General features: G+C 56.5%; 1 protein-coding gene across 3 annotated transcripts in view; it reads left to right on the top strand.

Moving 5' to 3' along the window:
• Positions 1 to 365: 365 nt before the first annotated feature.
• Positions 366 to 14,787, top strand: part of VANGL1 (VANGL planar cell polarity protein 1) — a 44,541-nt gene continuing 30,119 nt past the window's right edge. The window contains exons 1-3 of one of the 3 annotated variants that reach the window (XM_036342565.1): positions 373 to 492; positions 9,148 to 9,386; positions 9,960 to 10,168. In XM_036342565.1, coding sequence (XP_036198458.1) covers positions 9,357 to 9,386; positions 9,960 to 10,168 — 239 coding nt within the window. In that variant the 5' untranslated portion in view covers positions 373 to 492; positions 9,148 to 9,356. Of the gene's footprint in view, positions 493 to 7,324; positions 8,298 to 9,147; positions 9,387 to 9,959; positions 10,169 to 14,787 lie in introns of those variants that run through there. The other 2 variants (XM_036342564.1, XM_036342566.1) reach the window with 2 other exon arrangements.

Below are 14,787 nucleotides of genomic sequence, written 5' to 3'. Positions count from 1 at the left end.
GTGTTTGAGATCCAGTGAGGGCAAATGGGCTTGGATTTTGTGCACGGTTATGAATATGTGCATGTGTGAACTTGAGGGTGCAAGCATGTTGGGGTGCATGTGTGTATGTATGAGTGTGTGTGTGTTTAAGGGTGCAAGCATGTTGGGGTGCTGGGAGGGGTCAGTGCCTGGCCATGTGTGAGTATGTGCGGTGGGGGGATCAGCCTCCGGGTCTGTGTGCGATGCGGGGAGTGTGTCCGATGCGGGGAGTGAGCGGAGGGAGGGGAGCCCCGCCCTCGGCGGCAGGTGGGCCGGGCGGGCGGCCGCGCTCGCTGCTCTTGGCTAGCGGCCGCGCCGGGCTCGCGGGGCTGGGCTCGGCTGCGGGGCGGCGCCGGGACAGGAAGCGGAAAGCGGCGGCGGCGGCTCTGCCTCCACAGGAGCCCAGCGCAGGCCGCAGAGCCGGGCCGCTGCGAGCCGAGACCGCGGCCGCGGAGCCCGCACGCCGGCGCCGAGGTGAGTGTGGCCGGAGGCCGGCGCGGCGGCGGGCGGCGGGCGCGGGCGCGGAGCTGCGGCGGGGAGCGCCCCCCGCGCGATCCCGCACCCCGGCCGCGGGGCGCAGCCCGGCTCGCCGCTCTCCCCCGCCGCCCTCCTGCGGACCGCACCCCGAGTGTGCTTCCCGGGACCACACTCCTCCCGCCTCCCCGCGGGGTGCGCCCCTCCTGCCGCTGCCTCGCGCTCCCGCCGCACCCCACTTCCTTGGGTCCCCGCATTCCCTCCTCGCGCCTCGGACGCCCCTTCTCCCCTGGCTGCACTTTGGGGTGCCCCTCGGGGTGCGCGTTCCGGCGGCCAGCAGGGAATGGCCGGGCGATCCTGGAGGCACCGGGCGGCCGCATCCGCCGTGCGGGCCAGGAGCCGGGGGCCGGGCGCGCACCCTGGTCCCCACCCCGCCGCGGCCTCGACCCGGTAACCGCCGCGTCCGGGGGCCGCCCGGCCCGCGGCCAGAAGCCGGCACAGAGCTGGCTTGTGCTCACACCCCGCTTCCAAATCTGAGCCGCCCCGGAGGCCGAGGGGGGAGGGGGGGCGAGTCCGAGGCCGGGGGACGAGTCCGGTGGCGCATCGCCGAGCGCAACAGGCAGGTAGGAGTTTACTTTCAAAAACGCCGGGGTGGAGCCGAAGGCGCCGGCAAACCGCTGCCCGGGGACCCGCTTGGAGGAAACCTCCCCGCGCCCGGGCCGCTTCGCCGGGGCCGGACCTCCTTCCCGGCTGCAGCCTTTGAACTGCCCCCAGCAGCGCGCCCAGGGGAGTGTGAAGTTTATGAAAATTTAAACGCGTCGGTGGCGGAGGCAGGAGTGGGGCGGAGCCGCGGCCTGGCGGCCGGAGATGAGCTGGGAGGGAGACTCGGAGCCCAGAAATCTGTGGCTCCGTTTTCCCATCTTCCAACCAGGTACCTGCGAGGTGTTGCGAGCTCTTTCATCTGCTCGTTAAGAGACGCCAGGGCGCTTTGTTATGGCGATGGTGTGGCTGGCACTTGGCGTTTTGTGAACCCTTCTTCCCGCCCCCGCCCCCCCCCCCCCAGGGGCTGCGGTGGGAAATGAGTGCATTTTTAGACACGTATTCCAAAAGCTAGCCGGCTGTAAAGAAGCTGGCGTGTTCAGCTGCATGTGTGTAAGTTTTACAGGGCTGCTGGAAATATTATAACTTGGGTCGCCCGTCAACAACGCTAATGAGCATTCGCCTTCAGTGGGTCGTTTGATTACACAGCTCCTAGGCCCTCATCGTGAGAGGGCAGCGACTGTCTGCGTGCAGGGAGGTGTCATTAGTCATGTTATGTAGCCGCTAATTAGAGTTCTTAGAGTCAAATTAAATCAATGTGATATCGTTGGGGCTTTGATTTGTGGGAGGAAACTGGTGGAGTCTGGAGTTCAAAGAAATAACACTCTTCACCTATCCGCCAGCAGGTAGCATTTCCCAAACGCTGGTGTCTAAGTATAATTAGTGCGGCATTTTCACTTCACAGTGTTGGCTGTGTGGCTGGGTTGCACCTCACCTTGTGAATAACATGGGATGAGAACTTTGCCAAGGGCCTGTTGGTAAGGACTGCTTGCCAGGCAGCCTCTTTTTACTGTGATGTGTTCGAGTGACCAGCCGGAACCATAAAGGGGGGTTTGCTTACCTGGCCACAGTCCCGGGGGCCCCGCTCTGCTGAGGAGTAAGCAGGCCCGAGTGGGGAGGGCATTCTCCCTCACACAGCCACATACACCCTGGTTAGCCCAGGCCTCAGCCGCATTTGGGTTGCATGGCCCTTGTCACGTTGTATTTTCATACGCAGTTTCCACCTTTGGGCTGTGAGCTCCTTTCTTTTCTCCTGGACTGCGCCCCCCCCCCCCCCAACACCCAGCGCCTGGGATGCTGAACCTGTGAGTAGGAGTTGAAATGGCAGCATTCTTTATGGCTTACGTGTTGAGTGGGAACCGTTTACGATCGTTGCGCACCCTCCTCTGTGTAAGTAAATAGTTCTGGTAATTGCTGCACAGCTATACATTCTTCCATAGCTCAGAGCACAGGTTCTGGAATTCGACTCCACTTGGGTGACCTTGGTCTCCTTAACTGTAGTGTGAAATTAACATTTTACCTCCCTTAGAAGGTTTGGTCTGAGGATTAAGTGAGATATTACGTGCAAATGACTTGAAACAGTCCCTCACACATCCTCGATCTGTAAAGGGAACTAGCTGTGGTTATGGGACCAGCTGGGTATGGGCAAGTGATCTGGGCATCAAGCTATTTTCTAGAAGGGGGACAAGACAGGATTAGGTGGACTTGGGGCTGGTCCATGGTTCTCCGAGGGCCTTCGGTCTGGCTGAAGGCTGATGAAAGGGTGCATGTGTGTTCTGCTGTCGGTCTCCATCGCTGTCCTGCATCCCCCTTATTGGAGAGCAGGCATTGGACCCGGCGCCATGGGGTTTTCAGAGAGGTAGTCCTGTGAGATCTATTTTGCTGAATGTCTGGCAGGGGACAGAGGGGCCACTTGAAAACAAATATGCACCATCGAGCCCCAGACATGTGAACTATTCACAACTCCTCAGAAATCTGTCCTGAGCTACTGGGATGTTTAGAGGTCATCAGTGACGCAAGCCAAGCAGTTATTCTGGGAAGGTGAGCTGAAGTCATTGGCAAGACAGGTAAATGGCGTTGACGTTTCTTTCCTTGTGAATGGTGGCCCAGAATCATATATCTATATCTATATCTATATCTATATCTATATCTATATCTATATCTATATCTATATCTATATATCTATATCTATATCTATATCTATATCTATCTATATCTATATCATCTATATCTATATCTATATCTATATCTATCTATCTATCTATCTATCTATATCAAAGGCTAATATGCAAAGTGTCCCCTCAGGAGTTTGGGAGACTGGGAATTTGATCGCTCGCTCTGATGTGTGCTGACCACCAGGGGCCGGCACAGAACATGGCAGGCAACCAGCAGCGGAGGTGAGGGGGGAGGTGGGAGGCGTGGGGGGAAGAGGGGAGGTGCTGGCGAGTTGGTGGGGTGCTGAGGGAGCGAGGGAAGGAGGAGGCAGGGAGGCGGAGAACCTGATTGGCCCTGATTGCCGGCCAGGCGTAGGGACCCTACCTGTGCACGAATTTCGTGCCCTGGGCCTCTAGTTCACTTATAAGAAGTTCTGTTGTAACGAAAGGATCATGAGATTTGTCGTAAGTGCCACGCGCCCTCTGACCCCTCCATCAGTGACCTGGATGCTTTACGGTCTACAGACCACACGTTCAGCAAAACGTTTTGCAGACCTTGCCATAGTTCTCCACACCCTCCCTTACAGCCCCGGGGTCCGCCAAGTAAACCCTGTAAAACACAAACACGTCCAGTCTTCTCTGATCTCTGCGATAATTCACTTCCAACCTGGGAGCAGTGAAAGGAGGCCCGCAAGGAACAGAATGGAAATCATTACGTTACTTAGCTACAGTTAATGGTATTCATTAAAGATAGACTATTATAGACCCCCAAAGGTACGTAAGTTCAACGACAGTGATACTCAAGTCCTATGCCAAACAAAGGGATTGTAACAGAGAATTTCACTTTCCTGAGGAAGAAGGAGAAGAATGCTCTACCAGTTGTGGGTGCTTTCCGCATGCCCGGCACCGTTTTAAATTATACGAGTCATCTCACTTAATAGCCACCATGAGCCTATAAGGTCAGTAAAATAGAGTCCCCTCGTTACAGGTAGGGAGACAGGCACAGAGAGGTTAGGCAACTTGATCTGAGGTCTCACAGCTGCTAAGTGCCGGGACCAGGATGTGAACAGTGACAGTCTAACCCCGGAGCCTGCGCTCACTGCTTCTCTTCTGTAGAAGAAAAGTTGACTCTAAACAAAGTGATTTAAATTGTCATTTTCCCCTGGAGGTCCATATCAGTGAGAGGAATGTTAGCTTCTAAACATAGGAAAAGGGGAATGGGAGGAGAGGGCTGGGGGGAGGTGGGCAAAGGGGTGGGGTGGGGGACATCTGTAATAGTGTCAACAATACAAATAAAGTAAAAGAACATAGTAAGAATAACAATGAACCCTTTAGAATGACATATATGATGAAAATTAAGTATTTAAAGTCATGTCCACAGAAACTCTTTCCCTTAGAAATACACCCACTGCAGGAGGGGAGTGCGGGCCGCGGCACTCCATCTCACTCACTCCACTGAAATGGCAGTGTGTGTCTCTGTACCCCTTGCAAGGGAACCTGCTACCCTGCAAACCAGTGCCCTTAATTACCTAACAACTCCAGGCAGAGCTGTGGATGTTTCTATAATTTCCTTTCCATGAAGGTCAGCGTCTGTTTACTGCCGCCCTCACCGCAACACGCCATTTCCCTCCGATGGCTCTGCACTCTCCATTTAAGGAGTGGGTATAGTTTATGTTCATGAACGTGACTTTTGGGGACGATTCCCTTCGAGGCCACCAGTCTTCACTTCGCTTTTCTCCGTGCCTCCGTGGACGTGGTGTGCCAGCCCTGCCCTGTCCCGGTGTCTGCCTCCTGCGGTGCCTGCAGCGGGCGGGGGCTATGGACAGGCGGGCGGGGGAGGCGGCTGGCCAGGGCGGGTCTGCGTTTGACAGCTGTGTGAGCAGCAGGCAGCGCGGCTCCAGGTGGTTGTCATCACCGCCGAATCGAACCCTGCACCTTTCCCTCCTCCAGAAAATGGGGATGTAAGGCAGGCGATCGATCTCTGGTGTCTTGCACAGTCCATGCGTGGCCTTCACCTCCTGAGGACGGCACTCAGCGCGCACCGCGTGCCTGTTAGGTCCTCGGGGCTGGAGAGGGGGTGACGAAGGTGGCCGCTGCCCTCCCGGAGCTGACCGTCCCTTCAGAAGGTACCCGCTCAGATGGAGAACTGGACGTTGTGATGTAAAGCAAAAGTACAGGCTGCTGCGAAAGGGCCCGGGCTAGACCGGGAGGGGCTTACAGGAAGTGACATCTGCTTGTGATGTGAAAGGTCACGCTGGGCCAGGAGTCGGGCAGCTCCAGATTCCAGGATCCCTGTTAGCGCCTTTACGTGACACCATCCCCGCCGGCCATGCAGCGGCCTGTGGGCTATCACCCTGGGAATCTGGTTCCTTCTCTTTCACTTCATTGCCTTCCTGATAAGGCAGCCCTCTGGCCTTATCTGAGCTCTGCTCATTTCTTGTACATACAAGGAAACGACTAGTATCTTGTAAATATTGTCATTGCGTGATAAGCCTCAGGACACCGTAGTCCCTCCTGACCCACAGTTTCGCTTTCCAGGGTTCCCGTTACCCGCGGTTAACAGCTGTCTGAAAATATTACATGGAGCATTCCAGAAATAAACCATTCATAAGTTTTAGATTGCATGCCATTCCGAGTAGGGTGGTGAGATCTCACTCCATCCCGCCTGAGAGGTGAATCCTCCTATTGTCCAGGATCCACGCCATAGATCTACCCACCTTAGCCACTTAATGGTTGTGTGTAGGTTATCAGATCCACCACGAGGTAGCTCAGCGCTTTCGTGGCCATTGTTTTACTTAATAGCATCTCATTCACCCACTTCAGCTCATCACCTGGGAGTGTCATCTCACGGCCTCACAAGGAGGAGGAGCACAGTGCTATAAGATACCTTGCGAGAGAGACCACATTCGCATACTTTTATTATAGTATATTGTTACAGTTGTTCCACTTATGGTTGTTAGTCTCTTTGTTGTGCCTAATTTATAAATTAAACTTTCTCGTAGGTATGTGTGTATAGCAAAAAACAAAGAATAGACAGGGTTCGGTACTATCCGCGGTTTCAGGCGTCCGCCGGGGGTCTTGGAAGGTGTCCCTTGTGGATAAGAGGGGACTGCTGTCTACTGAAGCTCTGACATTGGCTGTTAAGATGAGTTCACTCTGGACTTTTGTCACTGGGCTGCCTGTTGCTGCTTCTTAATCCCCCTTAGGTCTCGGACAGGAGTTCATAGTGATGATGGGAATAGTCTGATGCGGAAGGGGCCTGGGCTCTAAAGACTGGGTTCAGTGAGGAGACTGCAGGCTCTGTAATAGGTCAGCCCCGGAGGAAGTGGGCGGCTGAGAACGGGAGCGGGGTGGAGGGAAGGTCCTGGAGGACCAGGGCACGTGGTGAGGGAGGGTGTGAGGGATGAGGCGGGGAGGATGGAAATGGCACGGGTGGAGTTACAGCAGCCTCCGGGAGGTAGGGTGACGGAGGAAAGGGGAAAGGGTCGGCCTGGACAGGGAGCGTGTTGTGAGGGTGATGGATGAGACTCCCGGGTGCGGCAGAGCACCTGCGTGGGAACAGTGCACGGGGGGCGGTACTTGCTGGTACCTCTGTGTTCAGAGTGTCCTGGGGTAAACAGTAGCTCTCGTCTCAAGGATCTCCTGTGAGAGTAAATCCACGGCTGGGGAAGAGTGGGCGAGTTTGCGTCTTGAGGGATAACCTGACGGGGCGAGGGGAGGGCGCACGGAGGAGCAGTGTCAGTGCATCGCACTGATGGCGACGCTGTGCTGTGTGCGTTGGCGTGGCTGTGCCCCGGCCATGCCAGTGGGTCTCTCCAGATGCTTAATGAATTGGCGGTGGTGAGTGGATAGATAGGCTAAGATCTAGGGAAAGGAGGACAGGGACGTGACCTTTGGGTTAGGCTCATCGCAGTCGCTGGCCGGCTAAGAGCTCTTCAGAGGAGAGGATGGAGGATCGCCGTGACAGTCGGGGGGGGGGGGGGGTGGCAGCACCTGCAGACCCCCCTGTGATAGGTGCAGGCAGGAATTGTGGGAGAGAAATTGGACAAGGGCGGCTGGTAGGTTGGGTACAGCCTTTTCCCAAAGAGAGCAGAAGGGAGAGGGAGGGAGAGACACAGGATTTCCTCGGCGGGACGTGCCCGGAGTTGCCCTAATGGACGGCCAGGATTTTTAATGAGGATGAAGAATGGCGTCCGCTGGCAGAGGGGGGAGAGGAATGACACGTGGGTTACCAGGTGCCAGAGGCGTCACGTAGGGAGTCTCCGTGGATGCTCACAACCGCCCGCCCGAGGAGGTGATCGAATGAAATGGCCTCGTGTCACAGGGGGAGAAACAAGCCCGGCCAGGTGAGCGCGTGCCCCTGGAGTCATGGCCAGGAAGCCTGGACGGGGCCAGCCAGGTCTGCAGGGCCTGGGCCGCCTGCCCCTGAGACCCCCCTGGCAGCAGGTGTTAGCTAGAAGTTGGGCTGGAAAGGGCCATCAGGAATTTCGGTTTGGAAGGCAGAGAAAGGGCAGGCGTTGTGGGTGTGAATTCTGGACGGAGAAGCGGCAGTCAGGTTCTGGGCGAAGCCCCGGCGGTGGAGCCCGCGGGTCAGCGGAGAGCAGGGCGAAGGGCCTTCGGGGAAGGAGGCTGGTTCAGGGCAGGCCTGGCAGCTTGGCCCACCTCCCAATGCCGGTGGCTGCCAGGTAACACGCCGCAGAGCCCCGAGCAGAAAGGAATGAGAATCTGAGGTGCTGAAAGCCGTGGAAACTGCTCGTGAAAATGGTGGGAGGCAGAGGAGGGAGCATGAACGATGAGCGGGCTGGCAAAGTCTTCTAGGAAAAGTGGGGGTAGGTCCGAGAGCAGAACTAACCTTTTTTCAAAATGCCTACAACATTTGTCATCTGTTTTCACATTCACAGTCATCCCGGAAAGTAGGCTGCTGGTTTCTCCTTAAGGGACGAGGAGGCCCGAGGCTCCCCGGGGAGCCTGCCCTGCTCAGGTGACAGCTCCTTAGCCACCGGTGGGCTGAGATGCCAGCCCAGGGCCACCTGCCTGCAGGCCAGCCTCCAGGTGGGAAGACCGCCTGGGCACTGCTCTGCCTGCTCCCTGCCCACAGCTTTCCTTCTCCTGAGAAAGACAGGAGGGCGTCAGGTTTTGGACCTGGGACGGGCATCCTGGGAGTCACGACTTTCATTTGTCCAGTATTTGGAGCCACGGCTGGGAGCGTTCACACGTGTAGCTCTTCCCTCCTCCCAGGAGCCCTGTTATATACCTTTTACGGATGCAGGTTCAGAGAGGGTTAGTACTACGATTGAGGTCACACAGCTAATAAGCCAGTGAGACCTGGATTGGCACCCAATCCAGGATATACTGCATCTGCTTAGGTCTTCAGATCAACCCCGGGAAGATGGTGGCTGGTTGGTTGGACAACTGAGGAAACACGCCCGATGCCAGTGGCCAGTCCCAGGCTGTACTAGGCAGGGGAGAGCTCTGCTAGAACCAGGTCTCCCTCTTCTCACCTGGCCCCTTGATGGAAGGGGATGGAAATGACCAGTCACGGCACCCAGGGCCCGGGAGGCGAGGTTTGGGTCACAGACCGTGGAGGGAAGCGCGCCCTTTGGGGTGGTGGCAGGGGTGGTTGCTGGGGCCAGGAGCCTGGCCTGCCTCTCCCCCCTGCCCCCGGGACAGGGGCATGGCATTTGCAGGTCCTTTGTGTTTCCTGGCACTTCTCTCACTGGCTCTTTGCAGTGTGAGCTTCCAGGGCCCTGGAAGGAGGAGGCCTGTGGGGCGGAGCCCAGCTCTGGGCTGATGGGTGCAAGGGAGAGGCGCCACTCTCAGATCCCGGGTGTTCTAGAAGTTGGCATGTGGGACTCAGGAATTTACTTGGAAATGTTTCTCATTTATTTTTATTGCCAAGCAGCATCTACTGCAAATGTGGGAAAAGAGCAAGGAGCCTGCAACTCATCAATCGCCTGCTCCCTTCCTCTGATGTCCCTCCTCATCCCCGTGTCTACCCGCGTGGTTTTATAGGGTTGTAACTGCCGTTTGGATTCGGTGGTCGCCACAACCCGGTAGCCTGCTTTCACAGTAGCCACACCATCATAAACATCTCCATTCTTCATCATCATCATGGTAGCCAGCTGCATGGCATTTCTTTGGGTGGATAAACCTATTCCTCTGTGTTGGGGCACTTAGATGGTTTCTAGCTTTTTACTACTACAGAGAATGCAGTAATTATAACTTTCCTTTAAAAAAGAAATTAGTTCCCTAAGATAAATTCTCAGGAATTCGGGTTCCTGGGTTAAAGAGACTTGAGAACTTTTTCCCCTTTTAGATTGGCCTTTGGAAACTATGAGCAAATCCCTTTAAAGTGACTTTCCTGGGTATTGTTTCTGTAACCAGCAAACTGGCAGTGGGGGCCGGGTATCGTGTCAGGGCTGTGGGAAGCCTCTACCCGCAGCCTGAACCTGTGGGGGCCGGGCTGTATCTGGGAAATGGCCCAGGGCCAGGTCTCACCTGCCTCCGGTTTTCCTGCTGCTGGGGGGGTGGGGGGTGGGGGGGGCGTGGCTTGACTGTCACCTACCTGTCTCCCTCCCAGATGCCCGGGAAGCTTGTTGCTGCCTGAGCATGGAGACCCCGGAGGAGGAGGAGGAGGAGGCGCTGCTCTCATTACCCTCCGGCCCTGCAGGTTGGCGTTGAAGGCTGATAGCTGTTTTCTCCCCTTTTTCCCAGAATCCGTTCCTGTGGATGAGTGGCTCCTTGACTCCCAGGCCCTTTGAGGTGTCAGGAACCCCGCTCCCGCTGGGGAAACTCTCTGCCTCGCGGAGAAACAACACCGGCTCCTTCATCCAGAGCAAGCTGGCCATTGCTATGGATACCGAGTCCACGTACTCTGGATATTCCTACTATTCCGGCCATTCGAAGAAATCCCACAGGCAGGGGTACGTACGCGGTGGATGGCTCCACTTTCCCTTGGTGGGGAGACTGGCCGGGTGCAGGGCTGCGGGTGCCCGTGGCTCAGTCCCTGGTGCGTGAGAAGCCGAGCTTACGGAGCATTTAGCTGGTGTGGGGGAGCATTTAGCTGGTGTGGGGGAGCATTTAGCTGGTGTGGGGGAGCATTTAACTGGTGTGGGGGAGCATTTAACTGGTGTGGGGGAGCATTTAACTGGTGTGGGGGAGCATTTAACTGGTGTGGGGGAGCATTTAGCTGGTGTGGGGGAGCATTTAACTGGTGTGGGGGAGCATTTAGCTGGTGTGGGGGAGCATTTAGCTGGTGTGGGGGAGCATTTAGCTGGTGTGGGGGAGCATTTAACTGGTGTGGGGGAGCATTTAACTGGTGTGGGGGAGCATTTAACTGGTGTGGGGGAACATTTAGCTGGTGTGGGGGAGCATTTAACTGGTGTGGGGGAGCATTTAGCTGGTGTGGGGGAGCATTTAGCTGGTGTGGGGGAACATTTAACTGGTGTGGGGGAGCATTTAGCTGGTGTGGGGGAGCATTTAGCTGGTGTGGGGAGCATTTAGCTGGTGTGGGGGAGCATTTAGCTGGTGTGGGGAGCATTTAACTGGTGTGGGGGAGCATTTAGCTGGTGTGGGGGAGCATTTAGCTGGTGTGGGGGAGCATTTAGCTGGTGTGGGGGAGCATTTAACTGGTGTGGGGCGTAACCACGCCACCGAGTTGCATTTTATTGCTTCCATTACCGCTGATGACCTTAATTTCTCACAATTGATTTTAAACGAGAGTTTCTCTCTGCAGTGGAAATGTTTTCCCATTTCCAAGTCCTTCTCATAGATGACAGTTCTCCACAGCTTTGCCAAGAATGGAAATGAAAATTTGAAAAAAACATGTTAATTTGTTGCTTTGCAGCCAAAGCTGCTGACTCAGGGTCCATTTTGCATTTGACACGAGGCTTGTGCAATGAAGTGGGATTGGCCCAGTGTCCGTTTGGCTTTTGAAATCGCTGTCCTAGGTACTGGGGGCTAACCCCCACTCTGAGCCGATGCGCAGCCATGCACGGCTGTTCACCCACTGAGCCTGCTGTACTGCAGTCCTACTGAGTGTTTGGCATGTCAGGAACGAGGGGATGAAGTTGGCAAAATTACGGTGCTGCCACTTCCTCAGGCTCACCTGTGAAATGGGCATAGCAGGACCCTCCTCACAGCGCTGTGGAGAGGGTTCCATGAGGCTAAGCATTGAACGCAGCACACAGTAGGAGGTCGCTGACCAGTGGCTGCATTAATGCAATGAATGGCCTTGGAATTTAAGCCCCAGTCAAAGGCCACAACTGGCCACCGCCCAGAGGCCCCCCCTGTAGTCCAGCCCTGCGTGGCCTGGGAAGGTGACTGCAGCGGTGCCTCCCTGACTGAGCAGGTCCTCCTACAAGCAGCCAGATGCAGATACACCCGCAGAAAGGTCCGGAAGGACGCTCTTCCGGCCGCCAGGAGTGTCCGCCACAGGGAAGGGGCGGGACACAGACGGTGACTAACAGAAGACTCATGTCTCCGTTATCTTTCTGTACTCATTCGGTCTTTGCCCAGTGTGTCTTTTGCCATTAAAAATATGAATGGAACAAGAGTAAAAGGACGGTTAGCAAAGATTGTTTAACGACATGAAACATGCTCGTGAGGCCATGTTATAAAAAACAAGATTCACAACATTGTGTGTTTTCGTAGCTCTATGTTCTTGTGATAAGATGAATGTTAACGTACTGACCGTGTCCGTCTGTGGGGTTATTAGGGATCTGAATCCGTCTCTGGGATTCTTAGGATCGTGGGGATATTTTTCTTAAACTTGCACAATTTTCTGAGTTTTCATGTATGGCTGTTATAAACCTAAACATTTGGGGGGAAAGTTGCATTGGAGCTCAGTAAGCCTCCCTTGATAACAGTGTCATCACAGACTTTACCCAGTGGGTAAACATATCAAATTAGTTAAAAATATCTACTAGAAACAGCTCTTTCAAAATAGCGCATCTTTGGCCCTGTCTGGAGAAAGCAATTCCTCATCCATGGGCCAAGCTTCCCTTCCCCACACCACAGTGATGGAGCTGGAACTTGGGGTCCCGTGGTGTTCGGAGCTGAATAAGGGGGACGCCTTGCAGCCTTCTGAGGAGGGACCGTCTCCAGTGTCCTTTATCTACACGCGTGTCCTGACTGTCATGCATCAGGGCCCCTGCTCTGCTGTGTCCTGAGGCCTCTTGGGGCCCCAGGAATTGATCCAGGATCGCCATGCCCGCGCGAAAAATTAAAAGACTGTAACTTCGCGTGGAAAGAGCACGTAGGACCCTCAGTACCTCTAGGACTCACGTGGAAAGTACTTCGCAAACGATGATATAAGCTGACGCGTTTAATGAATTAATCAGGGGATGTTACCGAGCGCCTGCTCTGGGAAAGCTGCGGGGAAGGGTTGGCCATTAAAGATTTATGGGTCACTCTGGCTCTTTATTTAGAATGAGCATCGCCCACCTGTGGTGGCTCTCTGCCTGAGGGCCCGTGGGGCGCGTCACTGTGGAGCAGGCGACAGCCGGTGAGGCCATAACAGCACCCTCCACGGCTGTGCCAGCCGGCCCCGGGGCCAGCCGAGAGACCGCCACCCGGCAGTGTCCCTGCGCAGGCCGCCCTGCTCAGGACTCCAGGGGAATGGGATGGAAGCGGAGGAGAGGGGCAGGCCTTGCTCTCGGGGTAATTTTACTAGACCTTCCACCGGAGAGGAATAGTCAGTGTGCCAAACTTGGGGTGCATGGGGACACCATGGTCATCTGGGGAGGGTTCCAAGCAGACGACAGGTGATTCTTTTCTAGCAAAGAGGTCAGTGCACTGGTTTTGCGATGTCTGCCCTCTCTAGAGGGTGTCAGTTAACTTGCTGGGAAAACGGGGTGGGTCGACCTCGCCAAACCTTTGGGTTCAGAGCCCCAGTTCCCTGAGTTCAGTACAGCAGCGGCCGGCCTTGTTCAGGACCACTTGCAGAGTGCCCGCTAGGACATCGGTCCTCACCCCGCATCCTCACAGCCCTCCCAGCACCGTGGGCAGTGGCACCCTCATCCCCCAGGTGGTAAGACTGAGGCCCAGAGGCACCACGATTTGTCTGAGGTTACAAGGCTAGTGGGTGCTGTAGGCAGGCTCAGGCCCACTAGTTGGCCCTTTGGAAGCCCATGCTCTCCCCTGGGCTGTGCAGGAATAACTGGCAGGGAAAAAAAGAAAAGGAAATGAAGGGTAACTCATGTGACTGATACGCTAAAACGCATTGTCCAGAGGAGGGCTGTGGAGCGGTGGGGGACGGGTGGCTTTGTTCCCAGGCCGCAGAGTCAGTGGGAGAGGAAGCAGCCGGGCCCCAGCCGGCAGCGGACAGAAAGGGCAGCTAGTGGGTGGTGGTGGAGAAGGAAAGGGAGGAGTACCCGGTGGGGCCGGCTTTCCCCAAATAGAAAGACAAACAGCAGACACTGCGCCAAATCATCTTCCCAGGAAATGCCGACTGAGTGGGACCCGGGGGGGACTCGCCAGGGATTCCGGCTGGGGGGCCAGGGGTTTGCAGCGGCCGCCAAGGGCTCAGCTCCAGGAGCGCCTCAGTAGGTGCGTTTACACACGCGCAGGCACAGGCACATGTCGGGCCGCTGCGTGCCCTTGCCTGCTCCGCCCGCCCCTCGCGCGCGCACGTGCACAGATGCGCTTATCTTGACTCACACAGGCAGCTGTCGCATGGAAACAGACTCGGCGATAAAGACACCAGATGCCTGTGTGACACCCCTGCTCGGCAAAGGCAGGCACACAGGTGACCCGGCCCGCCCCGGCGGAGCTGCCAACACCCCAGGGGGCACGCGTTTCTCTCAGGGGTTTGGTTGCCTTACTCCCCGTCTCCTGTTTGCATCCCCTGATGGTCCTCACTGGGAGCCCCGCCCAGGGGGCACTGGGCACTTTCCTGGAGGTGGGGCATTGGGCGCTGTTGGGACGGGCGTCCCGGGCCTGTGGCGTTGAGGCAGCCGCGCTGTGGCTTGCAGCTCTGTAAGGGAAGCGCTGGCCGGTGTTGGACTTTGCTCTTTAGCACCGGCTCAGAGACCCTCCCGGAGCAGGCTTTCAGGACCCTGCTTTCCCTAAAAGCCGTAGGGCAGTTCTTGCTCCCTTAATACAAGGACGGCACAACTCGGCCCGTGCTGAGCTGCTAGGACGATCTTCACACTCATTTGACTGTGCAGAGGAAGCTCTCGCCCTGCGTCCCTCTGTCCCATGCCCGCTGTCCTGTGTCCCTCTGTCCCATGCCCGCTGTCCTGTGTCCCTCTGTCCCATGCCCGCTGTCCTGTGTCCCTCTGTCCCATGCCCGCTGCCCTGTGTTCCTCTGTCCCATGCCCGCTGTCCTGTGTCCCTCTGTCCCATGCCCGCTGTCCTGTGTCCCTCTGTCCCATGCCCGCTGCCCTGTGTCCCTCTGTCCCATGCCCGCTGTCCTGTGTCCCTCTGTCCCCAGCCCGCTGGCCTGCGTCCCTCTGTCCCATGCCCGCTGTCCTGTGTCCCTCTGTCCCATGCCCGCTGCCCTGTGTTCCTCTGTCTCATGCATGCTGTCCTGCGTCCCTCT

Source organism: Myotis myotis, unplaced genomic scaffold (assembly GCF_014108235.1).
Source record: "Myotis myotis isolate mMyoMyo1 unplaced genomic scaffold, mMyoMyo1.p scaffold_m19_p_18, whole genome shotgun sequence".
NCBI classification, from domain to species: domain Eukaryota; kingdom Metazoa; phylum Chordata; class Mammalia; order Chiroptera; family Vespertilionidae; genus Myotis; species Myotis myotis.
This window is presented reverse-complemented; position numbering and strand designations above follow the sequence as displayed.